This window comes from Eucyclogobius newberryi, unplaced genomic scaffold, assembly GCF_026437365.1.
Source record: "Eucyclogobius newberryi isolate DKJ021-1_F unplaced genomic scaffold, fEucNew1.0.hap1 SCAF_1, whole genome shotgun sequence".
Classification (NCBI taxonomy): Eukaryota; Metazoa; Chordata; class Actinopteri; order Gobiiformes; family Gobiidae; genus Eucyclogobius; species Eucyclogobius newberryi.
The window spans coordinates 46,813,991-46,831,438 of record NW_027315723.1 but is presented as its reverse complement, the minus strand read 5'-3'; the positions used below and the strand labels follow the sequence as shown (position 1 = coordinate 46,831,438).

At 40.7% G+C, this 17,448-nt stretch overlaps 1 protein-coding gene across 15 annotated transcripts in view; it reads right to left on the bottom strand.

The window, feature by feature from the left end:
* tns1a (tensin 1a) overlaps positions 1–17,448 on the bottom strand; it is a 189,422-nt gene that overhangs the window by 32,485 nt on the left and 139,489 nt on the right. For 12 of the 15 annotated variants that reach the window (XM_072447301.1, XM_072447271.1, XM_072447309.1 and 9 more), the window contains 4 exons: positions 13,413–15,059; positions 12,598–12,675; positions 11,691–11,854; positions 11,103–11,238 (listed from right to left, as the gene is read on the bottom strand). In XM_072447301.1, coding sequence (XP_072303402.1) covers positions 11,103–11,238; positions 11,691–11,854; positions 12,598–12,675; positions 13,413–15,059 — 2,025 coding nt within the window. The remainder of the gene's footprint in view (positions 1–11,102; positions 11,239–11,690; positions 11,855–12,597; positions 12,676–13,412; positions 15,060–17,448) is intronic. The other 3 variants (XM_072447340.1, XM_072447357.1, XM_072447349.1) reach the window with 2 other exon arrangements.

Sequence of the window (17,448 nt, the reverse complement as noted above, 5' to 3'; positions counted from 1 at the left end):
AAACAATGACAACTGTGAACGCACCTTAAAGTCCTATTTAGACAGGATAAGTTTTACCTCGGAACGTCAGCCAACATTTAAATTAGCCCACGACATCTGTGTTTTCTGTCAGTATTTGCACAGAATAAGCAATATCAGAAATCTACTTGTTTTTACAGATTTTAATCCGGGTTTTAGCGTTCTTGTTTATTTTAGCATTATGTACTACCTGCACTGGACTGTAAATGTCGGTCTTTTTGGGCACATTTAAATCAGTGATATGAATTATATGGAGGGCCAAAAATGACAAAATTGGAATCAAAATCAATAAATAAAAGAACATCTTCCCTGTTGCTTCTATTTGAACAAAAGGAAAATAGGAAAAGGTGTGAATGCTTTGATATGCAAAATGTTGTTATAATTTTATAACCAAAATCATTTATTTAGTGACCATCCCTATGCAAACCAGGTTCATGTATTTAAGATATTGAGCTGTGGTTCATCTTTGCCAGAAGACAGCCATGACTTCAAACGGAGGAGTGCTTACACTGCTTCAGCTGCTTCAAGTGTTTTCTACAATATATGGAAAATATATTTTCATGAACCAAGCAAAGACATGGGATGAAGCTCGAACATACTGCCGAAGCCACTACACCGACCTGGCTCCAATAAGCAACGAGCATGACCGTAATCTTCTTATTAAGGACAATGTGGTTGGAAAATATTGGATCGGATTGATGCGGGACCCAACTAATTATACAAAATGGATATGGTCCGGAGGTGGTGAAGTTAAAACAACTTTCTGGAGCTCTGGGGAACCTAACAATTATTTAGAAAAAGAAGACAAAGGACACGTTTACACAGATTTGAACTGGAATGACGAACAAAAAACTACGCTTTTTCCCTTCCTCTGCTACAAAGTCCACGCTGTGAGGGAGAGGAAGACCTGGGAAGAGGCTCTCGATCACTGCAGGAAGAACCACAAAGATCTGGCCAGTGTGGCATCTGAGACAGAATTGACACTTATGCAAAGAGAACTGGGATATTCAATTACAGAACGTGTGTGGATTGGGCTGAAGTTTTTGGCAGGAGACTGGCTGTGGGTGGACGGGCAGCCTCTGGAATATGAAGCCTGGGGACCAGAGGGTAAACCTGGCTGTCCTGTGCTAAAAGGCTGCGCAGCTCTGCAAATGATATCTTTCCTGAGCGATGGGACAAATACATTGGTCTCTGATGTATTTGTCCCAGTTGCAGATATCAAAGTTTGGAATGCGGCCAGCTGTGATGAGAAGTTGTATTTTCTTTGCTACTAGTACGAGAGAGAGAGAGAGAGAGAGAGAGAGAGAGAGAGAGAGAGAGAGAGAGAGAGAGAGAGAGAGAGAGAGAGAGAGAGAGAGAGAGAGAGAGAGAGAGAGAGAGAGAGAGAGAGAGAGAAGAAAATACATTCAAATAAATCATATGAAAAGAAATTAAATCACATTGAGTCCAAAATCTGTCAAAAGGGTCCATATTAAGTCCGAGTGTGATTTTTCTCATTTTTGGAATGCAAGTTCAAATATGGACTGGCTATGGGGATCAGGTTGGTACCATAAACAATATTACTAAAAATGAAGTACACAGGCAATTGCTCTCTTAAGAATATACACATTTAAATTCATAAAAATCCAGCTTTAGTCTATTTGTAATTCTTGCACTATTCAGCCTGCTGCATTTGTCCTCATATTTGTATAAAGTTGGAGATTGATCACTAATTAATTGTGAGGAAATTAAAGCAATGAAAGAGTTTTGTTCTCAAGGTTCTTTATCACTGCAGGAAGAAACACAACGATCTGGCCACTGTGGCATTGCAGACCAAATTAATGCTAATTCTTAATAAAAAATAGAACTGAGCAAATCACTGATTACTGAACATGTGTGGATCGGGTTGAGGTTTTCAGCAGGACACTGGCTGTGGGTGGACGAGGAGCATCTGGAATACAAGGCCTGGGCTCTCGGGGGTAAACCAGGGTGTCCTGTGCTAAAAGGCTGCGCAGTTCTGCAGGTGGTGGGAACTTCTATCCTGATCCATGGAATAAATACAGTAGATGCTCATAGATGTGATGAGAAGTAAAATTTTCTTTGCTACTGGAATATGAATAATGAAAACAGATTATTGCAATTAGAGCTGTTGTAATTTTGTTGTTTAGTCGGTGGTTTCTTGGTCGACCACATTTTTTATTAGTTGACTATCTATTTTGGGAGGATTGTATAATTTTATATATTCACAGCAGCAAAAGGATGTAGGAAAGAATGTAGCGTGTTATCTTGAGATTGGGAGTGAATTGTGCTTTTAAGCTGCTTTTACTAGTCGTTTTCGGCTTAAATATTTGTAACTGTGTGATCTCATGTAATCTTGTGGTTTTGTCAGTCAACGTTTGGTACAGATACATGGTCAGCTCATACCAAGATGAGAATTTTGCTGACAACAGGCCTAATTGTTTCAAATGATAATAATGAGTGATCTTATGTTTTATTTATAGGTTTATAGTAAATGTTCTGTCTCTTATCTGAATGCATATGTATGTTATATAATGTAGCTACAAGAAAGTGCTGATGAAGTGAATAAAAGTTGGACTGCAATAAAAAGTTTCCTGAGATAAATAAAATATGCAATTTAAAAAATGTTCCCCCTTCAATAAATTGCAAGGTAAGACAACCCTTCACCATTATAGTTTACGTAATTGTATTGTTTGGCCGCCTGAAGATGAATGCGCCCCATGGATTTATTATATTATCTGGATAAGACACTCCCCCTCTGTCCGTGAGACAGATTCATTAGTGGCCATTCCATGGTACTGCACCCAAGAGTACTCAAACTGCTTGTGCTCATGCCGAGCTGAACTTTACATTTTTTTAAATGCTCAAAGTTAGGTTTAGCCTAGCTTTGTCCTCAGCCACTCTACTTCTGATAATTTTCAACTTACATGTTTTAACTATTTATCTTCACACACTGCCAGCTGACTGTAAAACTGGGATAAATATTTACAAACAAAAGTGTCTTATGCACTGCAAGTTTTGAACATTTTATAATTCATGAAGATTGAAATAAAATAGTTAACATTCAAATTTGTATTGACACTACAACACTACTTAGTATGTTCAGGAGTGACGCGGCTTTTCATTTTCAAATGGTGAACACACTCCCACCTCTACCAACAGTAATTCTATTGACTCTAACAAAAGCATAAATATTACAGTGGTACAAATAGGCTGCTACAAATTTCAAGAAAACATCAAAAGGAACTTGAGACTGGTGTTAGAGGGTAAATTTGTGTTGAGGCTTGCCAAGCTCACGCAGTACTAATTTCTGTGTCGTTTATGGGTGGTAAATTGCAAAAAGGGAGCTTAGGCATGATACAACACTTCAACCTGCTTTACAACTTGTTTTGAAAGGGTCCTTCCCTATGCAAACCAGGTTCATGTATTTAAGATATGAGCTGTGGTTCATCTTTGCCAGAAGACAGCCATGACTTCAAACGGAGGAGTGCTTACACTGCTTCAGCTGCTTCAAGTGGTTTCTACAATATATGGAAAATATATTTTCATGAACCAAGAAAAGACATGGGATGAAGCTCGAACATACTGCCGAAGCCACTACACCGACCTGGCTCCAATAAGCAACGAGCATGACCGTAATCTTCTTATTAAGGACAATGTGGTTGGAAAATATTGGATCGGATTGATGCGGGACCCAACTAATTATACAAAATGGATATGGTCCGGAGGTGGTGAAGTTAAAACAACTTTCTGGAGCTCTGGGGAACCTAACAATTATTTAGAAAAAGAAGACAAAGGACACGTTTACACAGATCTGAACTGGAATGACGAACAAAAAACTAAGCTTTTTCCCTTCCTCTGCTACAAAGTCCACGCTGTGAGGGAGAGGAAGACCTGGGAAGAGGCTCTCGATCACTGCAGGAAGAACCACAAAGATCTGGCCAGTGTGGCATCTGAGACAGAATTGACACTTATGCAAAGAGAACTGGGATATTCAATTACAGAACGTGTGTGGATTGGGCTGAGGTTTTTGGCAGGAGACTGGCTGTGGGTGGACGGGCAGCCTCTGGAATATGAAGCCTGGGGACCAGAGGGTAAACCTGGCTGTCCTGTGCTAAAAGGCTGCGCAGCTCTGCAAATGATATCTTTCCTGAGCGATGGGACAAATACATTGGAGACAGTTGCAGATATAAAAGTTTGGAATGCGGCCAGCTGTGATGAGAAGTTGTATTTTCTTTGCTACTAGTACGAGAGAGACAGGGAGAGAGAGAGAGAGAGAGAGAGAGAGAGCGAGAGAGAGAGAGAGAGAGAGAGAGAGAGAGAGAGAGAGAGAGAGAAGAAAATACATTCAAATAAATCATATGAAAAGAAATTACATCACATTGAGTCCAACATCTGTCAAAAGGGTCCATATTAAGTCCGAGTGTGATTTTTCTCATTTTTGGAATGCAAGTTCAAATATGGATTGAGGCTTGCCAAGCTCACGCAGTACTAATTTCTGTGTCGTTTATGGGTGGTAAATTGCAAAAAGGGGGCTTAGGCATGATACAACACTTCAACCTGCTTTACAACTTGTTTTACATAGAATTTTGAAAGGGTCCTTCCCTATGCAAATATGAATATGCGTTATATATTTCCATGCACTCCGATGCAGGAGCAGTCCAGAGCAGTCCAAAACCATGCATTCTCATCTCTTTCTATTGCTGCTGGTCATATCGACGGCCACTGGAATGTACGTCTTTGTTCGGGAATACGCGTTCTGGGATGAAGCGCTAACACACTGCCGTACTCACTACACCGACCTGGCTCCTATCGTTAGCGAGTATGACACCAGCCTTCTTAAACAAGTCTCCGGCAATTATATTGGCTTCATCTGGTTTGGACTAATGAGGAACACCAGTGATCCGGACAAGTGGATGTGGTCCGGAGGCGGAGAAGTGACTGCATTTTACTAGGACGTCGGGCAACCTCAAGGCTGGACGAATGAAAAGTACGGGATTCTGCTCAACTATCGCTGGCATGATGCGCCCATCTATATTGCCTCTTTCTTTTTCTGCTACAATGTGCGTGTGGTGAGGGAGGAGAAGACCTGGGAGGAAGCGTTGGAACACTGTAGAAAGCAACACACAGATCTGGCCTCCATCTCTTCAGAGACAGAGATGATGCTGATCCAGAATGAGCTGAATAAAGACGTCTCCACTGACCACGTGTGGATGGGTCTGCGCTTTCTGTCCGGACACTGGTTCTGGGTTGATGGACACAAAGGGGAATATGAAGCCTGGGGTCCCGGGGCTAAGTCGGATTGTCCGGAGCAGAATCTGGCCTGTGGAGCACTGGGACTCAGCAGTGGAAAAGTCAAACAGTGGCACGCTCATGACTGTCAGGAGAAACGGCATTTTATCTGTTCTTAACCTGATGTCTTGTTTGAAGTGTTGTTTTTGCTTGACAAGTAGAGATGTGTGGAGATTAGGGACGAGACAAGATATTGTTAGATAAAATGGCCTTGCGATTGTGCACACATGAGTAGAATGTTTTTGAGCATTTGGATTCAGCTAGGACAAATACACATTCAAGCACAAGTTCCAAAAAGCTATCCTACAATGATAGCCACAATTAAAACATATTTAATGTTAATAGGAAAATGTTACACTCATCATACCCCAAAGTTGCATAGAAGCTATAATTTCATTTGATTGTTTTCATTCAACAGCAGATTCTTATACTATATATTTGAATACCTTATATTATTGTTGTTTGTTATATGATTTACTAAGGATTGCATTATGACATTGTGTTGATTAAAATGCACTCTCTATAGTTTTGGAAGCAAAGTTTGCAAAAAAGCAAAAAATGATTATTATTCAAAAGTGATGCTGTTTGCAAAAAGTTTTTCCTTTTCAAATGATTAAAATGCACTCTTCTTTGTGCGTGTGGCATACTGCATATGCAAAAGTAGCAGCTCTTCAACAAACAAATTGACTCTAACTACTGCAATAAAATAAAGTCATATGGACATTCTACTTTGACTGATGTGAGGTTAAATCCATATACCTTATGCGTATTAGTGTTGAGCCTTGCAAAAATTGATTGCACTAAAATTTGAAAAAAAAAAAGTTATTGAAAAGTTTTATCGCAAATAAATATAGCTCTTAATATAGACCATTTATGGATTCGGTTTATTCTATAAGTACACAAGGGGTTTTAACCAAATATAAGCTCTCAGGTTCAACACAATACATTGTTTAAAAAGTACCCCACCTAAGGCCCAGAGTCACTGGGATGGCTACAGTCACACTAACCCTAATGGGAACTAGTGGTAGAAAATGAATTACTGAATTGTTTAAAAAGGTTATGCAAATGCTAGATAACAAAATTTTAATTAGACAGACTCACATCCGGAAGCTTATCGTTTCACTGCACAGATTGCCCTTTTTAGCCATGGATGTTATCCAGCTATCCATTCATTTTCTAAAGATGATAACGCCTTTATTCTGCAAATAAGTTCTTCTAATGGCTAAGATTTACCTGGCAGATGGCTCAAAATGACTGGAATATGGTATACACCAACTTGGCTGTTATTAGACCTTGATCTTGTTTTAACATCCAGCTTATGGGGAAGTCAGTTTTGTCCTGAAAATGAGATATGAAAAGAAAATATCGACAACAGTGGGTAGCAGTGCGACAAGTCAGTCTGAACCATAACTGGAAGTTCGATACTATTATTCATTTTTCAACACAAAATGTTCAACAACTTTTGGACACTTCAGCCCAAGTCTTGTGTTTTAACTTAAACATATGACTGAACACATTCCTTTGGATTAAAGGGAGATGTAAAGCCCGGAACACACTACAAGTGATGTTTGCCCAGGTTTGCATCACCCCGACTAGGGTGAAGTGTGACTCGATTTTGGATCCTTATAGGCGATTGTTAAACTGCTGCACTCTTCATGTTGGTGGTATCAGCGCAACATCTGTGCACACAAAACATTTTACTTTGACTATTTTTGGTTTTACCTTACTGTCTTATGTTGAATTTACATATTATACGCTTGGCTTCATGCTGACGTTGCAGACGGTGACTGTATGTGGATGTATTATGAAGCACAACATGAAACAATGCCAAAGCAAATGCGTTGTTTGTGAGGCATTGTATTTAATCTCCATCCGATTTCATAGTCACATTTTCCCCCACTTGTTGCTGTGGGTCTTGGCCTACGCAAATAAGTATAAGTGACCATTAAATCTGCAATAGGTTGCATGTTTTGTACAGATTTTGTGTTGAAATGTTTAGAAATTGTCATATGTCATTTCATTGTGAAATTTTACTAACATCTAAGGTACTTATGGTACCAGGGCATGGGCTAAATTAATCTATTTGTTTGACCGAAGTGTGATGTTAAGTCCTTAAAAGCAACTCTTTCCTTGTTTTGCTGGCTTTCACATGAAGCTCAGCATACACTTGAGAAAAAGTTAATGTATTTTCTGATTTAACATGAGAAAGAAATGCACTAATAAGAATCCAATGTACTTCATAGTAAAATATGAAAAATAAAGTAGACATAATGTACGTGATTTTGTTTTGCTATATTCTCAAGTAAATGTAATAGGCTTCATTATAGAAAAAAAACGCCATTTAAACTTTTGTGACGGAGAGCGTCTGCCCATATGCAAACATTCCCAAAGCAGCTCATTTGATTTAACTCAAATCTAGTTCCACTCTAATCTTGAATAGAGATCACATACAACCATGGGTCTGAGCTTCCAACTCCTTTTGCTTCTGGGAACAATATCTGCAACGCTAACAAAGTATGTTTATGTCCAAAAGAGAGGAAACTGGTTTGCTGCTCATTCACACTGCGTTGACAAATTCACAGACCTAGCACCTGTCAATGACCAATCAGATATGAATCTGCTGCAAGAACTGGCCGGGAATTATTCTGGATTTAGCTGGTTTGGCTTACTGAGGAACACGACCGATCTAGATAAGTGGATGTGGTCCGGAGGAGGAGAAGTGAAATGGTTCTATTGGGATGCTGGTCAGCCTGATCTATCGGATATCGCTCAACGTTATGGACTCATGAAAAACTATCGCTGGCATGATGCATCCTCCGGTTTTGATGGTTCCTTTTTCTGCTACAGTGTGCATGTGGTGAGGGAGGAGAAGACCTGGGAGGAAGCATTAATACACTGTAGAACGCACTTCAAAGATCTGGCCTCCATCTCTTCAGAGACAGAAATGATGCTGATCCAGAATGAGCTGAATAAAGACGTCTCGACGGAACACGTGTGGATGGGTCAGCGCTTTCTGTCCGGACACTGGTTCTGGGTGGATGGACACCAAGGGGAATTTGAGGCCTGGGGTCCTGGGGGTAAGGTGCAGTGTCCAGAGGAGAATCTAGCCTGTGGAGCACTGGTCTCCAATGGGAGTGTGTGGGAATCACATGACTGTAAGGAGAAACTACATTTTATCTGCTATTAAAACAATGTAGGCTACAGTTAATGTTCAGTTGCAATAGTCAGTACTGTGTGGCAAGATATTGTAAGATCATAGTTTTCCGTTCTCTTTGAGCATTGACTAAAACTAAAATCAACAACTACCCACAGCAACGAAGAATTCTATATAATTTAAAGATTTTGTTCAGGTAATTGTTTTTCACAAGACCACCAATGGTGAGAGTCCACCAATGCAAAGCGGTGGTTGAGTGGCAGAAGTTGGGGGGGAAACTGAGCTTTTTTTTCCCTGTGAATTAAACCATCAAAATTCAAATTGTAGCTTATTACAGACAGGTTTCTACTCTGACAATGTTCAAATCTAGACTAACAACTCTTGCACAAAAACATGAATATAAAATGTACATTAAAAGAACACTTGTACATTTCATATTCATTTTTTTGTCTGTTTGTATTGTGATTTTACTGCATGTTTTCTGATAAGTGAAGATTTTTTTCTTCGTGTACTAATTGTGCTTCATAAATAAACTTAAATGAGAGTTGCGCCAAATTCAGGAGCATGCAACAACGTCACTCATTTACATGATTTTTTACATATGTAAAATGTATTTGCTAAGAAACACACTCTAAACCTCCACAGGACACATGACACTGAGATGGAGCGAGGAGAAAAAAGGGAACGAGGAAGTCTACAGACTATCACTGTTTTACAAGCTCAGCAGCATTAGAAATGTTCAGACACACACGAGCACACTCATGGAAGCATATTTAAGTCCACAAAATAAACCAAGAGGTTTTAGCGTGTTTTATGCAATCCACAGTCTCCGTGGCCACACGGGTGATGGTGGATCAGGGGGACAAGTGCGCTCTGGCTGGGTCTGGGGGGGTGACATGCTCTATATCATGCCTGATCATACCTTTTATCATTTTAAATAAATAAAACTAACAATTATATGGGAATTTGAACTTTTGGTTCGAAATACAAGAGTGATAATATTCTAAGACAGCAGAATGTCTGTGCGTAAGAGTGCTCCAGAAGAACATTTTGTGAATGCCAAAAACCTTCGCTAGAAGGCCGTAAGAACAAATGTGTGCGTCAGAACGATTCATGAATGAGGCCCATTGTCCCTCATTACCAAGTTTAAATGGAGAAATTTTCTATTTTGAAAAGTTTCTATTTTGCATCTATAACAAAGTAATGTAGAGTACAACTTGTCTCCTGCTTTCAAAAAGCTCCAGATGAGCAAAAAACATTTAACGCTGGGGTAGTGGCTTTAGTATTTTTTTGTAAATGCACAATTTTTTTTTGTCCCCCAAAGAGCACTTTATGACAACAATGAGGCAGCTGTGGGCTGCCTGCCCCTAATAATAAATGTTTCCTCAACCCAGAAATAAGAGCTGAAAGCAACGGCCTGGTTGGCTGTGTTTGGGTCCGTCGGCACGAGTTAAAGCTGAAAGCTGTTAAAAAGCCGAGCCCGCACCTGAAAATCAATGCTTGTGGATGTTAACAATGTACCAAAACAATTGTATGAGTGAGACACTGGTTTATTTAAATACTTTCTTCTGATTTTGCTGTGCGAAAATTAGGTACCCCAGCTTTAATTATGGATAAAAACAATGCATAATAAATTTTTCCCAACAAAAGGATTGATAGGAATTATTTCAGCAAGACCTTCAGCAATATATTATACATACTACTGCCCCCAATGCACAAAAGAGTTTATTCCACTGTCCATTCAGCAAGATTACAATGTATGAGTTTGCCACTATAAAGAGGCCAACAAAGTCCCCTGTCATACGAGCGATCACAGCCTGGTGGTAGGCAGAAACCACTACACCAAGAAATGCTATCTGTGGATCTAATAAACGGTATAAACTGTAGGTCACTATCTAATGTTTTTTTCAATTATGGTTGAGGGCAAAAACATCAGGGACTTGGGAAAACGTTTTAGAACATTTCAGGGACGTTTTAACTCTCAAATTCACTCTATCAATCAACAATGCCCCAAAACTGAACTATTAAAACATACTAAGCACTTACAAGCACTTGCGTAATACAGTGTAAGTCAGGTGTAGTAGATGTTTGAAATTCACTGAAGAAGCTGCGTCTCTCGTCTAATGGCGGTGGCAGCAGGCTCTGCTCCACTTCACATTAAACGACTGCTTTTATACAGGCCTTGTCCTCACAGTTCCACGGTCCACATGTTTTAGCCTGTTCTAGGTTTACTTACAACAATAATTGCCGTGGCACTGGCCATAGATCAGGGTGATGTGGAGCTGTTTTTATCTGCTCTCATTTAAGTTTAAGTTGTTTCTTCCAACCTTTTTTGGCACAGTTCTAGAAACAAAGTGTAGGTGACATGCTCCATTGTATAAAACAAAATCAACAAAAATGTCGTCCATAAAAAGGCAGATGAAATCCAAAACAGACCTCGCTCTTGCCTGCTGCGCACACTTTCTGCCTACCAGGGGGCGCGAGCGAGCCAAAAATAGCGCAGCAAGGCACAGCATTGTAAAGACTGACACGTTTTCAGCTCCTGATATGTTTTTTGTGTGCTACTAATTATGTGTACAGTAATTAACAACAGATCCAAAGTGCTTTGTTTAACTCTTTCTCTACAGTGTGTTGGACCTACACATGTTGAAGTAAGGAGTCTGTGGTGACACGGGGAAGCATGGGGTCAGGGGGGAGCTCTCACCACCGCCTCTGAATGTGGGACTGCCGCTGCTCTCATGGTCCTCGAACGCCTCACGGTAGCTGTGCATAGGGCCCTGAAAGAACCAAATATGATCTATTAACATACTCCAAACAGTGGTTTACTTAGTTGTAACTTCTTTGGAAAAAAGAAGAGTCCAAATGACAGATGTACTGTAGTGTTCTAAAATGTTTTGTAGCCACTCCAAAAAAAAAAAAACTCTTATAAACTGATATTAAAACATAATATATATTAAAACATAATATATTAATTAACAATTAAATAAATACATAGTCACTATTTTCTTATATATAAACCGATAAATCCAAAATTGCACACCTGTAAATGTACATTTTATTTTTTGTGAATAAGATGTGGCCCAATTCTGTGCGAAATCTCCAAAACTACCACATAGCTAACTTCTTCATCGTTGATTAGACCAGGGTTGTCAATATTAGCAGAGGGCGGTGTAAATTCAAAGAAGCTTGGTGCAAAACAGATTCCAGGGTTAGGGCTTATTATACTTACTTCTCTCGGTCTTCCTCCAGGATTAAGCGCTAAGTTATGCGCAAAATCGGGGGAACTCACGCCGGAGCGGTTTTCAAGGCTGCTCTGGTACTGGCCCTCGCTAGTGGTCCGACGACGGCCTGTCTCCTGCGTCACTTCTGGGGTCATCCCTCTCGATCTGACTCCTAAATGAATCCAAAACAAACTGTGATATAATCTACTGGACAAGTGGCTCAATGATATTCACTATTGAATGTCAAATTAGCTTATCATGCTCTACTAAAAGGACTTTATGAAAAAAATATATACATATATACCGGTAGCACAATTACAACTTCAGTGTGACTGTCTATGTTTGACATTCAGTTTTGCAATGTGTTTCTGAATAAAGTGAATTATTTCTTAATGTTTGGCTCAAAGTAATAGTGGTCATGGCTGTTTTACTGTTCTGTAGCACTTTGCGCCAAAAACATTGAAAAAATAAAAGTTGTTTAAACTAAAATCAATCATGATATTGCATATTTTAATCATTGTGTTTCTTTTACTTTCAATGTAACCAAATAATATCTAGAACTGTTAAAATGTTGAGATTAGAGTATTACTCATCATCTGTATTTATTGTTTTTTGGTTTTGGTCGCCTGAACATAAAGAGAACACCTGCAATGAAAAGTGTTCAAAGATTTCACAAAATGAGATTAACATTTCTTGGAGGTTTATACAGATTCAGGATTATACTTTAGAATATACTTTAGAATAAATTTGTTTAATTTTTTCGAGGTCAAATTTTTTCCTCCTTGATCTCATTGACCCATTACTAATAAAGTGAACAATAAACACTGAGAATAATGTTAAAGTTAAAGATGCATGGTAAAATGTGTAAAAAATATCAAAAGGAAGAACAGAAAAGTGAGTTGAAAAAGGACAAACCAGAAAAGGAATAGGAGCGGAGGCGGTCAGACTGAGGGGTGATGCTCTCACTGATGCCCTGGATTCGAGCGTTGTACTCTGGGCAGGGGCAGGAGCAGGTCAGGGTGTGTGTGGAGGTGAAGCGGAAGGAGGTATGCAGAGATGGACAGAGTGCAGAGTAGAAAGCCATAGAATGACATAGTGAAAAGAAAATAAAGGTGAGAATAATGAAAAAAAAAAAGTAAAGGATATGATTTGAATGGATAAAAAAATGTGTTAACAAATGACATACTTAAAAAAAAGAAGTAAAACGTCCACAACAAAAAAAAAAAATGCATGCAAAAACAATAATTAGTTACGCTTTAAAATAAGTTAATAAGCACTATTTATTTGTTTATAAGCACTTAGTTGTTGAAAATAGTTTGGTAAGCTTTAATGCTCTGCAAAACATTTTGTAAATGTTTAATAACATACATGTTTTTGTTGTTTTTGTTGGCTTATTAACAAGTTATTATAAGTGATCTACAAATACTAGTAAATGCCTTATAACTGCATGAACAAATAACTAGTGCTTATTGTTTATCTTATATAGAGCTTACTAAAGAACCTGATTTTAAAGCGTTACCCAATGATTTTTGCGTAAATCCTGTGCATTTGTGAGCTGTGAGAGGGTATAACATTTAGCAAGTGGTCTAATAATCTGTTGTATTATTCACATACAAGAAGTGAAAAATTGACATTCACCTGCCGATGGTATAGCAGCGATATCACCCTGCCAAAAACTAAGACGGGTAGAAGCAGTTCTTCATTACGATAAAAAAATACTTTAGTTTTACCTGCAATTCTATGAGCCACCAGGCCTTCGAGGTTGAGCTCTTCCTCGGGATCCTGCTCTCTGGCCAAAGACGTAGAGGAAGTTTCCTTGGGCTGGGGCGTGTTTGCTGGGATGGGGGAGGAAGAGGCACTGTAGCCTGGGTATGGCGATGAACCCAGGAGGTCCGGGGAGTGTGACTCCGGTCCTCCCTGGTACGAATTCATAGATTTCTGCTGGTTGAAATTAGACTGTTCGGAGTAGTGGGGTGTTGCTTGCCGAGAATGGATGTAGGATTCAGGGGTTTGTGAAGGGGTGGTGTTTTGGTAGCCAGTATTCGGACGCTGCGGGGAGAAAGCGGGTGAATCCATGATTGGACTCGGGTTAGGGATTGCAGAAACCCTTCCAGGTGACTGCTGGGGTTGATGGAAGGCGCTGTTGACTGAATCAGAATTATTGTATCCGTGGATTGCGGAGTCTGCCTGGTATGACGGTCTTGCCAAGGTTTGGGAGAAAGGAACCTTGGATGCACTGAGGTTGTTCTCCCCCGTTGGCGCACTGTGGGACTTGGACATGTGGGAGTTGATCGGGTCTAGATCTAGCATTAGCATGTTTAGGGCTTCGATGGACTGCTCGATGTCCCGCTGGGAGGCTGAGGTCGGGAAATGTGGGAGGCTGTGGGTGGACTGCAGAGGAGGACCAAATGGATCATCAGGGAGACTGTACTGGTGCCAGTTGTTGAGACCTCTTTGAACCGCCTCTCTGCTGCTCGTGCTCCTCTCTGGGGCCCTTGGCATCAGTTTGGGGTTGGTCTCCGGACTGCTGCCAGCCTGGTTCCCAAAGGACTGCGAGCGGTACATTCCATTCCCATTCTGGTAGCTGTTATATCCTCCCTGTGGCGATGGTGAGTCAACACCATGCTCTTGCATTGTGGTAGGCGTTCTTGATCCGTATACAGGCATCTCAGTCAATTTCTCACTCCCTCTCTCAAGGTATGGCCCGTCGTTTTGGCTGACCGGCGTTTGCGATTGGTAGTAAAGATCTGCTGGAGTAGCTTGACCGTCTAAAGAAGAAATTGTCCCTAAGCTGTCCACACTATTGCCTTCTTGACTGTTCGGCAATTCGTCATCAAGAATATCCGTCTCCCGTTCTTCCGTGGGCGCACTGATTGCTCTGTTATGTCCCCCGTTGACATGCACCTGTGCTGGAACAAGATGCCTCACCCCACCTCCCGGGCTGGTAGATGTTGATAGGTAGGCTTGACGTTGGTTCGGAGGTTCGAGTCCGCTCAGAAGCTGGTCAAGTTCTCTCTTCTCTTGTGGACTAAGCGGCGGGTGGGTTACTGGTGGGTTGTTAACGCTCACCCCACCCTGCAGGGACTGGCTGTGCTCATCGGTGCGGTCGGTTTTGATGGAGGCTGTGGAGTTGCCGGAGTCGCTGCTCACTGAGAGGGTGTGGTCGACAGCGGGAAGGGCAGTGGGGCCGGTGACAGGGAGGGTTTGGTCAGTTGTTTGGAGGGAATGGTTGGTGGTCTGGAGGGATGTTTCTGCATTGGTCAGAGGATTTTCGTGGACTGGGAGACCGTTAATGGTGACGACCCCCTCCAGGGAGTCTTTTTTGCGGATCCGGGCATATAGGCTTCCGTCGATAGGGCCTTGAGTGTGGTCAGCATCTGAAAGGGAAGATAGATTGCTTGTTTAGTATGGTGGACGCTAGACAGAAGAAGAAGAAGAATAAAAAGCTCTTGTTGACAGTCACAAGAAATCATGTTTTATGCAACAGAGACATGCGTGTTGGAAAGCTTAATTTTTTCACAAAACGTCTATTGTATGAATTTCCTACCACAGTGTAACCAAAAAAAGGGTAAGACCTTTATAGTTTCCCCCCAAAAATCCAGAGATAAGAAATAAACCAAATATTTTAACTTGAGTACTCCTTGTAACTCCTTAAACTCCTTAAATGTACATTTAAAAACAACAATATTCTAACAAAATAACACTGGATGTCCGTGTTCTCCATCTTTTATTTTTAAAAATGAGCTCATTATCGTGAATTTCTGACCTTGCATTGTGAATAGGGCCCAATAAACTAATTCTGAAGCTAACTCGCTCATTAGCGTTAGCATATTTTGGCACTGCAAGTTGTGATGTGAGATGAAAATGTGTCACACTCCCAGTTAAAGCCTGCAGGAGGCGCAGGGGAAGCTGTGTACAACGTGTCAGCTGTTTCATATGTTAATTAGCCTAATTTACATTTCAGCGCTTGGAGAGGAAATGGAGGAATAACAGTAGCTGTGCCAGGATTAACATTTTGGGTGGGCCAGAATAGAACTGGCTGGGCCTTTTCTAGCACCTTCTCACGCATGTGCAGCCCTGTAGACCTGTCCACTCATGCACACACACACACACACACGCACATGCACACACACACACACACACGCACGCACGCACGCACGCACACACACACACACACACACACACACACACACACACAGACACACACGCTCACACGCACACGCGCACACGCACGCACGCACACACACACGCACGCACGCACGCACGCACACACACACACACACACACACACACACACACACATGCACGCTCACACAATCTTTTCAGTTGTTTCTGCTTTCTTCTGTTGCATGCACTCCTTTCCTCCTCTCTCCCCTGCTCTCTCCTCACCTCTCTCCACTGCTCTCACTGCTCTATCCCCTCCTCTATCCCCTGCTCTCTCCCCACCTCTCTCCCCTGCTGTTCCCCCTAGTTTCTCCACTGCTCTCACTGCTAACTCCCCCTCCTCTCTCCCCTGCTTTCTCCCACTCACTCCTGTGTCTCTCAGTTGCATCAGTGTTTTAACTGATCAACAGCTCCACAATTCACGTCTCATTTAAGGCAGAGGTAAAAACAGCAACACTAAACTAGCAATTAACTTTGAAGCTTCTGACCTCTCGGCCCATCCTGACTTAACCATCAGACTAACTCACATCCTCGTCTCCTTGGTGTCCGCTGCATTTCATGTAATGGTCCAAAATAGGCTGTTCTATTGCGGGAAATATGTTTATTGTCTTGTCAAGTTTAGTTTCTGATTTACTACTGCTTTGCTCAAGACAAGGATTATATTTCCATCACACAGCGCTTAAGTCATAACTGAACAACTCTGAACTCTTCTACAAACACATATTCTTAGTCACTCTGCTGCATGAAGAAGGTCTAATAACTCTTCTGTATGACCGATATTGTGGTCAGTGTAAGCGCTCTGACTGGCTGGTAGGGATGAGAGTATCGGTATTGAAGTATTGATTGAAGTAAAATATGGTATCGATACTGCTCTGCAAATTTTATATAATTAGAATATGCAAATCAATAAAGGAATATCTTATCTTATCTTAAATGATAAGACTAGGCATTCATTTTAGACATATACAGTCCATTTCTTCATTCTTTTGCATCAAAAACACAAACGCTGCATATTGATGAGACTGAAGACTGATCCATCTGTGTCAGGTGTTTAATCTGTCCTTTAGAGCCTATTTGAAACTTTTTTTTATTTATTGAAATACCTTCAAACATAAGGTTTGACCAGTATCGATTATCAGTATTGAAAAAAATACCTCCAAAGTACTTGGTATTGTATTGATAGCAAAAATTGTGGTATCATCCATCATTACCAGCTGGGCCTGGGACAAAAAAGTGGGCCCCCCCTTCCCCCTTGGACCTCGGGTGAGGAATATGGTGGTAATCACCAAGTCCTATTTCATAATCTTTAGGCAGAATTATATGACACATTTACACTTCATTTGACATGTTTGAAGAAATGTGTCTTGGAGTTAGCACTGTTGCGTACATTTGTGCACAACAATACAATTATAAGCACAAATAAGTTATAATGTGTACCATTTTAGTAAACACTTGGACACAGGCTCTCAGAAATTTCACACAATTGATCAGTAGGGTAATCACTGTAGTGAATTTCATCATATATATCAATAATATATAAGTGCAGTAGCTTTGCCTGTGCACTACTACAACTACTGCATTGCTTCCATGTATATAGCCAGA